Source organism: Prosopis cineraria, unplaced genomic scaffold (assembly GCF_029017545.1).
Source record: "Prosopis cineraria cultivar Desert tree isolate PC_DT_omini unplaced genomic scaffold, ASM2901754v1 PC3, whole genome shotgun sequence".
Classification (NCBI taxonomy): Eukaryota; Viridiplantae; Streptophyta; class Magnoliopsida; order Fabales; family Fabaceae; genus Prosopis; species Prosopis cineraria.
In genome coordinates, this window is record NW_026555334.1 from 5,791,155 (window position 1) to 5,806,436 (window position 15,282).

The 15,282-nt window shown below is 29.5% G+C and overlaps 1 protein-coding gene across 2 annotated transcripts in view; it reads left to right on the plus strand.

Moving 5' to 3' along the window:
• The window catches only part of LOC129305169 (WAT1-related protein At1g68170-like), a 53,592-nt gene extending 40,403 nt beyond the window's left edge, over nt 1–13,189 (plus strand). Inside the window, exons 1-6 of one of the 2 annotated variants that reach the window (XM_054945134.1) lie at nt 7,264–7,381; nt 9,233–9,349; nt 10,592–10,847; nt 10,954–11,112; nt 11,603–11,754; nt 12,578–13,189. In XM_054945134.1, coding sequence (XP_054801109.1) covers nt 7,299–7,381; nt 9,233–9,349; nt 10,592–10,847; nt 10,954–11,112; nt 11,603–11,754; nt 12,578–12,851 — 1,041 coding nt within the window. In that variant the 5' untranslated portion in view covers nt 7,264–7,298 and the 3' untranslated portion in view covers nt 12,852–13,189. Of the gene's footprint in view, nt 1–7,263; nt 7,382–9,232; nt 9,350–10,591; nt 10,848–10,953; nt 11,113–11,602; nt 11,755–12,577 lie in introns of those variants that run through there. The other variant, XM_054945132.1, reaches the window with a different exon arrangement.
• Nucleotides 13,190–15,282: the final 2,093 nt, after the last annotated feature.

Consider the following 15,282-nt stretch of genomic DNA (forward strand, 5'->3'; position numbering starts at 1 on the left):
ATTTATTCAATTTTTACTTACTATATTACATATGCAGAGATAAAGAGAGGTAAATATAAGTAATTAAGTACTTATTATTCCTAAACGATAACAAGGTGGCATAAGCAAGTGGAAGAGAAATGAAAGAAATTAAAAATGGAGAAAGGAATGCACATATAATTAATAGAAACAAGGTGCAAAGTCAAAAAGTAAAATAAAAAATGAGGGACAGCAAGGTAGTAATTTTTTTCTTTGATATAATATTCTCCCTCTCAAGTCTCAATGTCATCTCACTGTGTTAAAGGGAATATATATATATATATATATATCTTATATATATATATTCCCGGAAGGGGGGGGGGGCAAGGTAGGTCAGCCCTTGCAACCGATCATCATAATTTTGCAAACTTAGTCACAGATTAATGAAGTTATATACATACATCGGCAGATATTTAACTCTGTTAATGACTAACGTTGTACACCGAAGAAACTTAAGAGACTAGCAACAACCAAAAAAATATAAGGATTAATACCAATACATGCTAAAAATATGGAGACCAACAATTATATTTTTCTAAAATAAATCCATAACTCATGAATGGTGAAGTGAATTAAAGTTTTTAGAAAAAATCACATCCAGCCTTCTCTTGAGGGAATTAATTACAGATAAAGATCAATACGAAACGGAATGTTATTAAAATAGAAACATGATTTGTCTTTTTTTTAAAAGAGACTTATTATTGGTCTTTATCTGTGATTAATTTTTTTGAGAAGGCTTGAATGTAATTTTTTCCAAATTTTTATATTATAGATTCGCCATGGTGTTGAGTTTCATACATACTTGCGAGTTGTTTGCAGGAGGAAGAAGACAAAGATGACGTGGACTATACTCTTTCAGGAACTTCTGTGGCTTATTTGGGCATTAATTTGATCATTATTATTTTTGTTTCAAGTTATATGTACGTATGTAGGATGTAGTATGTTGCTTCCATGGCTTATAATTTGACGAATTAATTTGGTATATATATGCATAGTGTCATCTAATTTCGGCCGTTAGATAATGATATAATCCCGCACCCTTTAATATTATAAGACAATTTTAATCAAATTATATATCTTTCAATGAGTTAATTAATTATCTTTAAAATTATAAATTCTTTCTATGTTTATACTTAATAATTATTTAGTAGGATCTCTCAATTAAAATTTTTTATTAATTTTTTTGCCAAAAAAAACCTTATTAATATAACTTAGATACTGTTTATTGCTTCATAATATATATATATATATATATGTACGTACGTATGTATGTATATATATATATATATAAAAAGCATATTCATCAAGCTTATTAACATAACTTACATACTGTTTATTGACTTGTAATTCAGGGGGACATCGGCACAAACATTATGCTTGGAAGCGCTGGCTTCAACAACAGTAACGTTTGCATCGGCAATGAACAGTCTCATTCCAGCCACCACCCATGTCCTGGCTCTCTCTTCGGGTAAAGTACTATTTGTCCCGTAAATTTTTAGTAGTAAATTAATTTAAATATAATAAATTGACAACTTCAATAAAGAATTGAGATTTTAGAGTAATTTTGTATTTTATGAAATTTTTTTTTTTAGATTGTTTGTGTGGGATCTAAGAGTAATTTTTATATTTATTTATCCCAAAAAATTTACTTAATTAAATTAAGTGTCAACTTTTTTTCTTTTGTTTATTCGTTTGTTTTCATCATCTCTGGCCCATACACTTTATTAGCTTAATTGCGTGGTTGGCAGTTTTTGTTGCCGTGATCACCTTCCCCTTGACTTTTGTTAGACTTAGAGATTTCCTACTTGGCTTCCACTAGTTTCAATTTTATATTCTTAAATATTTTAAATTTAAAATTGTTGTAAGAAATTCTAGAAAGAAAATTTTAATTTAAAAAATTTTAAATATTATCGTTCATGGCATCAGATTTAAACTTTTGGGTCATGGCCATGGAGTAGTCATTATATTGGTCACTCTTTTAACTCTCTTTCTCTCCCTTTAATTCTCTCAAGTCTCACTATAATGTGCTTTAAAAAATCATATTATTGGGCCGTACAATTTCACTAATTTTTTTTTTCGCCCTTAATCATACATAAAAGCTTGAGAATCAGATTTTATTGCTAAATAATTTTTTTTGCTTATTTTATCCTTATTTTTAATAAATAATTAATTTATCAATAAATTTAAAAAATTAATGACAACTAAATTATTTTTTAAAATATTGACTTATTGAGTATTCAAATTTAAATTATGAAAACCTTGAAATAATTGATATTGAAATGTATACTTTTAATTTGAGGTCTTAAACTATAGCTTCTTTCTTTTTAGAAAAATAATGATTAATAATTTGGTATATAAATTATTATTTTTAAATAATAACCTTATATTTATGTTCAGCTTGGAAAAATTGAATTGGAAGGCCGCAGCAGGGAAAGCTAAGATCATCGACCGTCGCCGGAATTTGTGGGGCCATACTTCTGACATTCTACAAAGGTGCACGAATTCCCACTCCCTCGTTCCATGTCAGCCTTTTGCATGCCCGCAACAACCACGTGGCATCCTCCCACTCCTCAGGCGGTGGCAATACCCTCTTTTATTATTCTTGAGAAGTTAAAGCTTTTAGTGAGAAAAGAAACAAGAGAATTCCATTATTTCTCAAGAAATTTAACTCTCCATTTACCTTCGCCCAAACGTCCATGGATTTAATGAAAATATCAAACCCAATGAATGTATGTTGAATATAATGACTTGTGATATTATATATTAATTTAAATTTATACTTATGCTTAATTACTTTTATATATATAATACTTTTTTGATTTTAAATTATAAGATACTTTTAAATAAAATCTCACATACCAATAAATCTCATTAAATACACCCAACAATCTTATTTTTTCAAAATAAAATATAAACTTTTTAAAATATTCATTATTTAATATAATGAAAAGAGATGTGATAGAAATTAATTATAGAGACAGAAAGAGTAATATTGAAATTAAAACATTTAATGATACTTTAATCTACTCAAAGTGTCTTATATTTTGAGACGAAAAAAACTCTTTCAAAAGTGTCTTATAATTTAGGATGGAGGAAGTAGTTAACTATGACTATGAAACAAGTGCTTTAAAGTGTTTTTATTTATGTCATTCTATATTACATAAGATTTGAAAATATGATTTGTGTACATCAAAGTTATTTTATACTATCATAATTTTTTTTATCTTGAATTGATTTTATATCCAAGAGTGATTCGTAGTATTATCTCTCATAACTTGAATATATGTATATTGACACTTGGACTAATAATTTTATTCACAATATATCATTTAAGGTTGTCCAAAGTAAATATGAGAGTAAGCATGAAGAGAAACAAAGTTGAAATCATCATCTATATGCTACACTCATGATTGAAGAAAATAAAGATAAAGGAAAAGATGATCCAAGAAGAGCTTAAGAAGAATGAAAAAATTCATATAAGCTTGGATGTACCTTAAAAGCCTTAGAATTGATAGGTATAATATCATTAGGCTAGAAGTCTTTATGTTAAACTCATTGATTTAGATATAAAAGTATTGACTCAAGAAATCTTAAATCAAATATGCATTTTAGCTCTTAAGAGAAAGTATGAGATATAATTTTCTATAATCATAGTTTTTATCTTGCAGCACATACGTCTCACAAAGTTTGACATGTTTTATTTACTAACTTCATAAAGTTTTTAAAGTTATTCTATTTACTCAAAATGAAATTAAGTTGAAAAATTCATGAATACTTGAAGCTTTAAAATGTGAATTGTGCAGAAAATTAGTTTTGACCTTTGGTCATATTTTGTCTCATATCTCTCACTACAATGATAATTTTAATGCGAAACATATATCTCATTTAAAAATAGACTTCAATAACTTTTCAATAATAGTTTATTTATTCAAAATAAAGTTCTACCGAGAAAGATATGAATTTTAGAAGCTGAGTGTTGAGATATTAATTTTGCACAGCTTTCAATCTTAAACTCTTTTGATCATATCTTAAAATATACGTTGAATTTGAGTGTGAAATTATTTCATTGAGAACTAGACTTCAAGAGCTTTTCAATTGTATATAATTTGTCAAATTTGGAGTTGTATTGAGTGAGTTAGGACTTTATGAAGTTTTGTACAGTGAAACTGCAGAATCACGTGTGAGAGCAGCAATCAATCACGCATGATTTAGCACCAGTGCAAAAACTCATGCGAACACTTCTCGATCACGCGTGAAAATGCACCCAGAAGCTTATTTTCACACTAAATAACTTCTTTGAATGCTTAATCATACGTGAAACAACATATACATACGAGAGAAATGACCTCTAGAAGCCTCATTTTCACTGAATAAGTTTTATAAGCCAAATCATGCTTGAGGCACTCCAAAAGTCACGTGATACATACGTCATTTTTGCTTAAAAAACCTCCAAAACAAGCATGAAATTAGCATTGAAAACTCACAAAAAAATACACCAACAGTTATATTCACTTTGTAATGTCTCTTAACAATCATTTGATATTTCTAACACTTATTTCACTCCATAAGCTATAAATTTAACACTTCAAACTCATCTTAATAAAAGATTAACCTTAGGAATCATTGAGCTATGAAATTCATGGTCATATTACTCTTGTTTTATAAAAATAATTGTACTTGAGTCAATATCATTTATATCTTCATCATTTAAGTGTTAGATTTTCATTGTACTCATCATTACTCTTAGAGAAAGTTTCAAGTAAGTGATTCATATACTCAAAACCTTTATAAAGGTGAGGAAGAGATTTACTTTGAAATCAAGAGATGTTGTTCTCTTGAGAGAAGAAGCTAATTAGTAAAGTGAGTTATTGTAAAGGCTCATAAGTGCCTAAATTGAACTTGTTGATATACTGAGGTGGCAAGTATCCATTCAAACTTGTGTTATAATAAAAAAATCTCAAATAGTTGCTTAGGGATTGGATATAGGATTAAGAGGAGGAGCTGAACTAAGATAAATCACTGTTTGCAATCCCTTTTCTCTTAACTCTTTATATTTCCAGCAACCTTAGCTTGTGCTATGTTTCAATTTTTAAAATATAATTTGATATATGTACATGCTCTTACTCAAACTTACACTTAGAGATTGCTTCTAAACATTCTTACACATATTGAGCTTGTGAAAACAACTTTGGCATTCTTACGTATGTAGTTTAGAATTCAAATTTTTTAAAACCTTTTTTTGAACATAGTTTTGCTGAAAAGGATTTAAAAGAATCAAAATTTTCTCATACATCCAATTCACTCTCCCTCTTGAGTATTTTGTCATATCTAACAATGTATCCCAAAAGAACCAGAAAGCATAAGTGAAAAATAAGCATCGTATCCCACCTCCGATTTCCTCAGTTCATGTCACTGGTGAAGAATAAGCAAGCTCTCAAATTTTCAACAGTCTAAATCTTTTGATCTGTTTATTGGTCTGGGCATGATAAGCAATATTAAACCTTAATAGTCCATCCCAAATTGAAATTAAATTAAAGTATATTGCCAATAATATAATTTTCTCTTAGTCTTATGAAATGTTTATTATATTAGTAATTATAAATTGTTAAGGCAAGTGTTCAAAAGACATACGCACAACACATAAGGAAGCCACCGACCTATAAAATACATGGAAAATGACCTAGAGGTCTCTTAGGTTTTAAGTATCAAATTTTACGAATTTACAAGTTTTGGCTCTTAATTTTATAATTTTTTTTTTGTGATAAATTTGTAACTTGTGTATTGAATTTTAACAGGAAAAACAAATTTATTTATTCTTCAACCATGTTAAAATTTAAAAATAAGTTGTAAATTCATCACAATAAAGTTACAGAATCATGAGACAAACTTGCAAATATCTAAAGTTTGACACCTAAGACTTATTTTGAATTAATTAGCCCTCTTGGACCTATCTGTCCTCCCACATATACACATGTACGACACTCATGTCAACATAATAATTTTTACAAAAACTTAAAATTTTTTCATACATTATATTCAAATATCAATATTTTGCTTCTGGATATATGGATGCAGTTACATTGACATTGAGACACACGCACACACGCGTTAATATATTGAGTTGCACTGCATGTAGGGAATATAGTAGAATGCGACGTCTAGCAGTGTCGATCACTACGTGGGAGTGCTGGTAATGAGAGCTTTTATTTTCAGTGTGTTTACCATTCAGTGAACCTGCAGAGGCTGAGAAGCACTATCACAGCGAACTTGAATAATTTTTTTCATTGATTTTGTTAATAATGGAAGAATCCCTGCCACTAGTATTCCATAACTTTAAAAATATAGATAATAAATTTTATTATTTTTTAAGTAGATTAAAAATTTAATGTTTTATTAATGGGTTAAGATGCAAAAATACCCATAAATTTTTTCTCCAACCTTTTGGTATTTTAAGTCAACAATGAAATATAGGCACCTATGAACTTTATAAATGAGATCAATATTTTTCAATCTGTCAACTTCTATCTTTAAAACTCAATAGTCAATGTCATGCTATTTTATTAAATTATTGGGGATGTTGATATTTTTTATAAAATTAATGGGTGTTCATGCATCATTATCAACTTAAAAGTATCAGAAATTTTTGAAAAAAAGTTTTTAAGTATTTTTGTACTTGACCCATTAATTTTTAAGAGTTATGTTTTTCTATAAATAGCGCACCCCCTATTACAACCCAAACACACAAACACACCTTCACTTGTGCCTCGCCTCATTGCTCCCTTTCTATATATCTCTGATCTGTCTAAATCGCTCACCGTCAGAACAGCTGGTGGGGCCAGCCGTCGCCGCTGGCGGAGGAAGAGACGATGAGGGACGTGAGTGAGGTGGTGGATGGGTTGAAACCAACCATACTAATGGTGGTGGTTCAGATACTGTACGTTGGGATTAACATTCTTTACAAACTCGTCGTGTACGATGGCATGAACTTGCGAATTGTCATAGCTTATCGTTTTGTCTTCGCCACAGCTTTCATGGCTCCTCTTGCTTTCATTTTCGAAAGGTATCTCCCTTTATTATTCATTTTCTTCTCAGCAACATTTCTGCGTCAAGTATGGTGAACTCTTGCTGTTGATAAGCTTAATTAGCTTCTTTTCTTATGGAGCTTTGAGTTTCACGGAGTCTGAAAAATGAGGTACTATTTATATCTCATAAAGTAGTGAAACTTGTTAAAGCTTTTATTATATTTTGTATAGAGTATAACAGTACTATTGAGCTGATTAATGCTTGCGACTTGTTTGCAGGAAGAAGAGGCCAAGATGACTTGGACAATACTGTTTCAGGGGCTTATATCTGGCTTATTTGGGTATTAATTAATTCATTAGTATTGTTTTAGTTTTCGTATTATCTTTATATTGCTTGACTTGATTTTAAACTATTGTATTGAAAAGAGAATAGTGAATCTTGATTAATTCAATGAAATGTTTTGTTCTAGTGATGAATTCAAAAAGATAAACTAGTGGGGCAAAATTAATATTTAAAATAAATATTCATATTTTATGAAAATATTTTAAAATATTTATAAAATTATAGTAAGGATATGACATAATAAAATTAAATACTAAAAGAATGCATAAAATATAAAACTATAATAAAATAAAAGACTATCTGTTAAAGAAATAAATTTTTTAGTCTTTTAGGCCATAAAATCATGTACTCCCTCCATTTAGAAATGTAAGGCATTTTTTGAAGAGTTAGATATTAAAAAATATAAGGTATTTTTATTCTTTTTATGTGTAATCATTGCTTTTCTTTTTTTTTAAATGTGTCTCTATTGAATAAATTATTTTATATTTATTTTAAAATAAAACACCATTTAAAATATATGTAAATACGAAAGGACATGGTTAATTTAGAGATGAGTAACTACTTTTATTGAAAGTGAAATTTCGTTAAAAATACTTTATATTTTTTAACAAAGGGAGTGAATTTTTGTAGGGGGCAAGTGAATTCTTTTAAAATGTTAGGGGCAAATGAAATTTTTTAAAAGGGACACTTACAATATTTTTGGGCCTTGTTATATAATATTTTCTTGGCTTGTGAGGGCAGGTATCCCAATAGCTTCAACTTTGGTATGGTTTAACTATTTTTTATGCTAACTTTTTAAACAGTGACCAATTTATTTTGCTTTTAGTGTAACTAGCCACAATCCCGTACGTTGCACGAATTGATCAATTTTAAAGACGCAAATTTAATTAATGATAGTTTAGTTCAAATAATTTTAATCATAATATGTGGCACGTGGTCAAGCAGGAAATGAAATATTACTTAACAAAAACTATTGTATTTGATAAAAAAAATATTTAATAAGAATGTCATTTTTCACTGCATACGCAATTCAAAATCAAATCTCACAAAAAAATGAGCTATAGTCTTTCGTGTAATTCATATGTAATATTTTATTAGATTTTGCTTTTAGTTTCTATAATTTATTTTCAATGTTTGTGGTCCTTATAGTCTTTATAATTTAATATCATTAAGGACCTAAGAAACAAGTATAAACTAATTTACTGAAATTATAGGGACTAAAAATGTTGAAAAAAACTATAGAGATTAAAAGAAAAACCCAATAAAACTATAGAGAGCAACAATTATATATGTTTTTCCTTATTATAATCATCGTACTTATTTTGGTGGATTGATTGATCTACCTTTGTGAGGGATCAATATTAATATCTTGTTTATTATTTTTTCATTTACTATTTATAGATTAAATTTTACATAAATTTCCCTTGAGATTTGAATCGTGTATAAATAAAATAATATGTCTTTGACCTTCAAATCAAACCACCTTAACAATAAATTTCCATGAACTTTTAAGCTTGTTCAGCCAACCCTCTTGTTATTTTTTTTGTCATTTTACTAATAGAGCATGATATAAACGGTGACGAATTCATTATCCGGACACAACTAAAAGGTCACAGAGTCATGTTCGGATAAATCAAAATTTAAGCAAATCATTCAAATTTCAATCAAAATAGCAGTCTAATGAAAATGTTGAGGAATCAAGAAAAATTTTTAGTTCGTAGGTTAAACTTTTTAAAGAAAAATAGCTTTAATTAAGAGAGTTAGACAAATTTCGCAATCCTGATTAATATATAAAATTTGAAAAAATAATAATAATAATTATATTGTTTATGATTTGTGAATAACACAGGGGAACATTGGCACAGACGTTATATTTGGCGACGTTGGCCTTAACAACAGCAACGTTTGCATCGGCAATGAACAATCTCACTCCAGCCATTACCTTTGTCATGGCCCTCTTCTTCGGGTAAATCAAAGTTTCTTTGCAATCATGTGCAATTACCATTTTCTCCTCACCAAAAAAGCAGCTTTTAGTGAAATTTATTTTAAAGTAGGTTTCTTTAGTTTATTGATTGTTTCTATCATCTCTGGCCACATTCTCATTTTATTTTAACTAATGAGCTTAATTGTGTAGTTGGTAGTTGCAGTACGATATCACTTGCTCCTGACTACTTTTGTTAGAGATTTCCTACTTGGCTTCCACTAGTTTCACTTTCTTTTTTCGTTTTTTGTTTTTGATAAAACTAGTTTCACTTTCATTCCTTGGTAGGCGATATAATTTTGCAAATAAGTACGTTTATAATAAGAAAATATTAAGTTTTAAAAACTTTGTAATTGCTTCTAGAAATATAAATGAAAATTCATTTAAATAGTAGGATTAATAGCATTTTTGACTCTAAACTAGTGCGTAAAGAGTATCATAGATCTTAAATTCTTAAAATGTGAAAAAATTTCCTCAACTTCTAAACTCCAAATGTTCGAAACCTCACCGTTAAATTAAAAAAAAATAGCCGTTACTTTTGTAATTGTGGGATTCAGTCTAACGCTAATATGACACTCATCTTAACCCTTAAAAATAATAGTCATTTTCTCCAACTTAATGATAAAGTTTCAAGCACTCGGAATTTAAAAGTTGATGAAAGTCTTTGCACATTTCAAAAGTTTAATGCCCATGATACTATTTGCACAATAATTTAGAGTTTATAATGCTTATTAATCCTAAATATTATAAGAAAATTTATGGTTCAAGTTTAATTTTAAACTTTCCTTGAAGGTGCTTTTAATTTTTTTTCTCCTTTTATTATTCTCTCAAGTCTCACTTAAGATTCAAATCAGTCCTTATATTTATGAATTGCTAAAAAATATTTAGCTTTTAGCTTGATTGTTGCTACTCTATTTTTGTTTATATTATTTGATCATGTAGATGACACAATTTAATTTCAGCAATAAAATTACAAGATAGCGAAAAGTTTTATGAATAATAACTAATTGAATTAAAAATTCTGTAAAATAGTAAAAAATCCAATAATAAATTATTAAAATTTGAATGAAATTATAAATATTTAAATATTATTTTCTTAAGCTTTACCAAAAAAATATTTTTTAATATTTTAACGTAAGGTCTTAAACTGTAATTTCTTCTTCTTTTTTTTTTTCAAGAACACTGACTAAATTTGTTAATTAAAATTTAATTCCCTTTTATGGCCAGCTTAGAAAAGTTCAACTGGAGAGCAGCAGCAGGGAAAGCTAAGATGATTGGAACCCTTATAGGAATTGCTGGGGCCATGCTTCTAACATTCTACAAAGGAGCACGAATCCCCACTCCCTCCTTCCACGTCATCCCTTTACACCCCCACAGTAGCCACGTGGCATCTTCCCACATTTCCTCCAGCGGTAACACCCTCTTGGGTGCACTCTGTGCCTTGGGCGGTATCTGCTCGTTTTCTTTGTGGCTCATGGTTCAGGTCCCTCGTCATCCATTGCTCTAACATTGTCGTTTTGGTTCTTCACGTTGTCGTTTACCAAAAGTTACCAATCTTTTTTTCTTTTTTTCCTTTTTGTATTGTACAGAGCAAGATGAGTGAGAAATATCCATGTCATTACTCAAGCACGACATTGATGAGTTTGTCAGCTTCAGTGTTTTCTACTGCCTTTGCTCTGTGCACTGAAAGAGATTGGGCTCAATGGAAATTAGGTTGGAATATAAGGCTCTTAACTGTGGCTTATGCGGTATGTTCACTCTTTCTTTGTTTTTCAGGAATCAATCTAATTGTATTTACAACTCATCACACTCTCACACTTTAATGAAAGATTACAACTACATATAGTGTCATTGAGTACTCTAATTTATTATGCGGGCTAGGGTATTAATTTATGCTAACATCAATTATTATGCATACACAAATTTTCAAAACTAGATCGGATTGGCCGTTCAACCAATTGGACTGAGAACCAGCTCTAAGTCCAGTCCATCATAACTCAAAAAAACCAACCTATACAGAAACAGTTAGAGACAAACTGAACAAGTCAAAACTTGAGACAAATTTTGTAAATTCAGGCAATACAACCCCCTTAATTAAATCTGATTTCTGCAGATAAAATGGTATCTAATTTCCTATTTTAAGTTAAATCTAATTTTCTCACACACACAGAATCCAGTTAAATACATCAATGTTTAAAATCAAATGTGTGGCTATATAGTTAATTATTGTGTGTGTAGGGACTGGTGCCAGCAGGAGTGAATGTGGTGATGATAGCATGGTGTGTACACAAAAGAGGGCCTTTGTTCGTATCAGTGTTCAGTCCTCTCTTGCTTTTGTTTTTGGTTTTTGTTGGATCTTTCTTTATGGACGAGATGCTTCATCTTGGAAGGTATATATTTCTGCACCTTCAATATTATTGATAAATGACAATTTGAGACCAACTGAGAAAGATAATGATGCTTTAGGATTCAAAATTTTAAAATGTCTATTAAAAACTAAGTTTTTAACGCAACATTTATAAAAAGAGCAAGTCAATGGATAAAAATGTCTCAATTTAGATATAAGTTGGAGATTGGAGATTCTCAAAACCCGAGATGGAAATTATGAAAACTTAGTTAAAATTATTTTTTATCAGCAACAACAATTAGCTTGTTCATAATAAGCGAGGTCAGCTTCATCAATCATACTACGCCAAAGTGTACTTAATGATACACACCCACCCACCCCAACAAGCATTGATTTTAATGAAAGTGATTATGATTAACATAAGGTTTTGAGATTATGCATAAATGCAGAAAATGTTTTTGAAAGAATTTTCTCAATTAAGCTTGACAATGCTCAAATCTTACCAAGTCAAGTAGGGCCATATATAAAAATACATAAAACAAAAAGCGTCTTCCCTTTGAGGTCAATTATATGAATTGTGAAATTTGGATTCTAAAAACAATTACCTTTTCATATAGAAACGTATAATATTTTTTTTTTGTATCACTTTATTTCCAAATATGCCAATCTAAGTAGAGAATTAAGGTTGTTATTATTGTCATGCACCCGTGCTAAATCAAGTAATAACTGGTATGAAATCTAAGAAATGAGACATATATAGTTCATTAATTTATAAATAATACAACTTCTTAGAGTATTTTATATTTTATATACACTTTCGATGTAAATCAATGATTTGGCTCATAATGTGAATCCGTGGTGTGCAGTATAATTGGAGGTGTGCTGATAGTGTGTGGACTGTACATAGTTTTATGGGGCAAAGCCAAAGAGACGAAGAAGATGAATCTCTCAGTACCATCACAGACCCTCCACGTGTCATCAACCCCTTCACTTGAAATCATCGTCAAATCTTCTACCCATGGCCACAAGAGCAGCTACAATTTTAATAATATTAATATTAGTACTTCAAGCCAAGAATATTCACCAGAAAATGGAAATCAAGCACTACGAAATGGGAAAAATCACGTCACATCACTATAAAAAAATTGACTTTCAGCGGCGATAAATATTTAGAATGAATGGCCAACAACTGAAGCACTATTGGGGCGGTGAAGTGGATTATCAAATATCCACCATCCAATTATCTAATGCAATTTAAGAAAGTGAAGAATCAGGCTAAAAGACTAAATCAAGCGCTCTTGAGAGGCAACTCAAGTTCTTAAACTTGCTTTTTGTGTTTAGTTTGGGATTATTTTGAACCTTTGTATAGATTAAGGCTTGAATATTTTCTTTTTTTGGTAGTTAATGATATATATATATATATATATAGATGTGTTTATTTTATCCTTTATTTAATGCTTCTAAGTGCTTGATCATCATTTAAATTGTTTTATTCACTTGAGTTGTGCTTGAGAGAGCTAAGTTAGATGTAGAACTTGGATGAAATAGTATTGGATTTGAAATTTATAAAGATAAATGAATAGTTTTGTTGGTATAATAGAGATATTTTATTAATCTTTCATAGTTTCATTAAGATTAGAGCTCAAAACTTATTTTCACTAATTATTTTTAAAAGATTGTGAAATTTAGTGTTTGCAAAAGTACTTTATTTTGACTTGAGAGAGCTTTTTCAGTGAATTAGAATTTAAATTAACACTTATTATCATTAAAAATCTATTTGAGAGAAATTAATTTAATTTTTATGAAATACAAATGAGAAAGATAATCTTAGATCCTCACCTCTTGAAATCAAGGTTTCAACAAGTTTTAATTGCTTTAAAATAATTTTAATCCAATTTTCATCAAACCTACTCCTAATTTTGCTCAACCTATCTTAAAGCTTAATAGTAAATTTTAACCTTTATTTTCCTAAATCTCTATGGGAATGATAACTCTGGAATATTTTACACTTGTGATGACCTGCATGCTTGCAATAACGCTTGACGGTGAATAGTGTGGGCTTACATTTTTAGGCAAAAAGTCATGCCCTTTTTACCTCTTTTGTGATGTCATAATTGGTTTTTATTATTTAATTTGCATTATGCCACATATTTGAGAATTAATTTTAATTAGAAAATGTAAATATTATCCATATGCTTTGAACTTTAATCTTATGTGTTATATTTATTTGTGTAGGGTTGTACTCTTGAATTTGGCACATAAGGACCATTGGATTAGAATATTAGATAAGTTTAAGAGGAAAAATACTTGAGTTTTGGGGTGCAAGCCTTTAGTGGTCTTGCACACATTATACCATACTTTGATTCCATTCATTACCTCTTAATTTCCATTATTTTTATCTCTTTTCAATTCAAATTTTCAAACCATACTCACTGTCAATTTTGGCTAGGTCACTCCAATTCATCATAGTAAAGATTAAATTTACCTTAACTCATTTTTTACCTAAACCATTAAAGCTTGAGTTAGGCTCATTCACCCTAGGCTTAAATTAAATAAACCTAATTCATTTTCAGCATTTCACCTCTACTCCATTCAGCAAAAATCACACTACTAATAGCCTCCATATCCTTTACATTATTCTTCATCTCCATCTCACCTTCTCTCCTTCATAACTCATGATCCAACCATCAAAACTCTAATCTAATTCCACTATTCTTCTTCTCTCACATCACTCTTCCAACTCTAAGCTTCATTTTTTCTTATTTGGCTTCAAAATCTTCAAGGACTTCATGGAGCATATTTAAGCTATCTTGAAGGGATGTGCTCAAGTAGATTCCAAGATGACTAGAGGCTAAATCTATAAGGAGTGTTAGGAGGGAAGGATGCTAAAGGAGTTTGAAGTGTCTCAAAGAAAGATGAAGGATGCCTCATTCTCCAATCAAACCTAGGTTGATGTAATCTTATTCTTAAAATTAGGAGCATTATTATATCTTGTTCTTATTGACTAAAATTGATATTTCACTTGATAGTTTGTTATTTTTTCATTTGATTCTCCTTTATGTAATTGCTAAAAAAATTTTCTAATACATTGTAATTTATATAAATATATGTTCTATGTGTGTTGAATGTGTCTTGTATTGACTATGCATAAATATGTTTGTTTGGCATTTGATAAAATTGTATTGTGTACAAAATTGTGCATTGGACATGCTTAAGGCCAAGTTGCACCTAAGGGAATTAAGGAGAAATTTTGATTACTTTGCAACTAGCTAAAGAATTAATTAGGGACTTATACAAAATTGTGCAAGGACTTAGTTAATTAAATTGCTTTGGAAGGCACACTTATACAAAATTGTATAAGGGGTTTAAATTAAGTCAAGAAAGTGAAAGTTAACCTAAGCCTAATTAAAAAGATTAGACAAGGAGTCTAACATCCCATAACTCCTAGGACTCCATTTTAAAAAGGGTTAAATACTCACATTTTTATTCCATTAGTTAATTAGGTTTTTAATTAAGTATGACCGTTTAGTTTAATTAGTTAAAATCAATCAATTTTTAGTTAGTTTTGTTC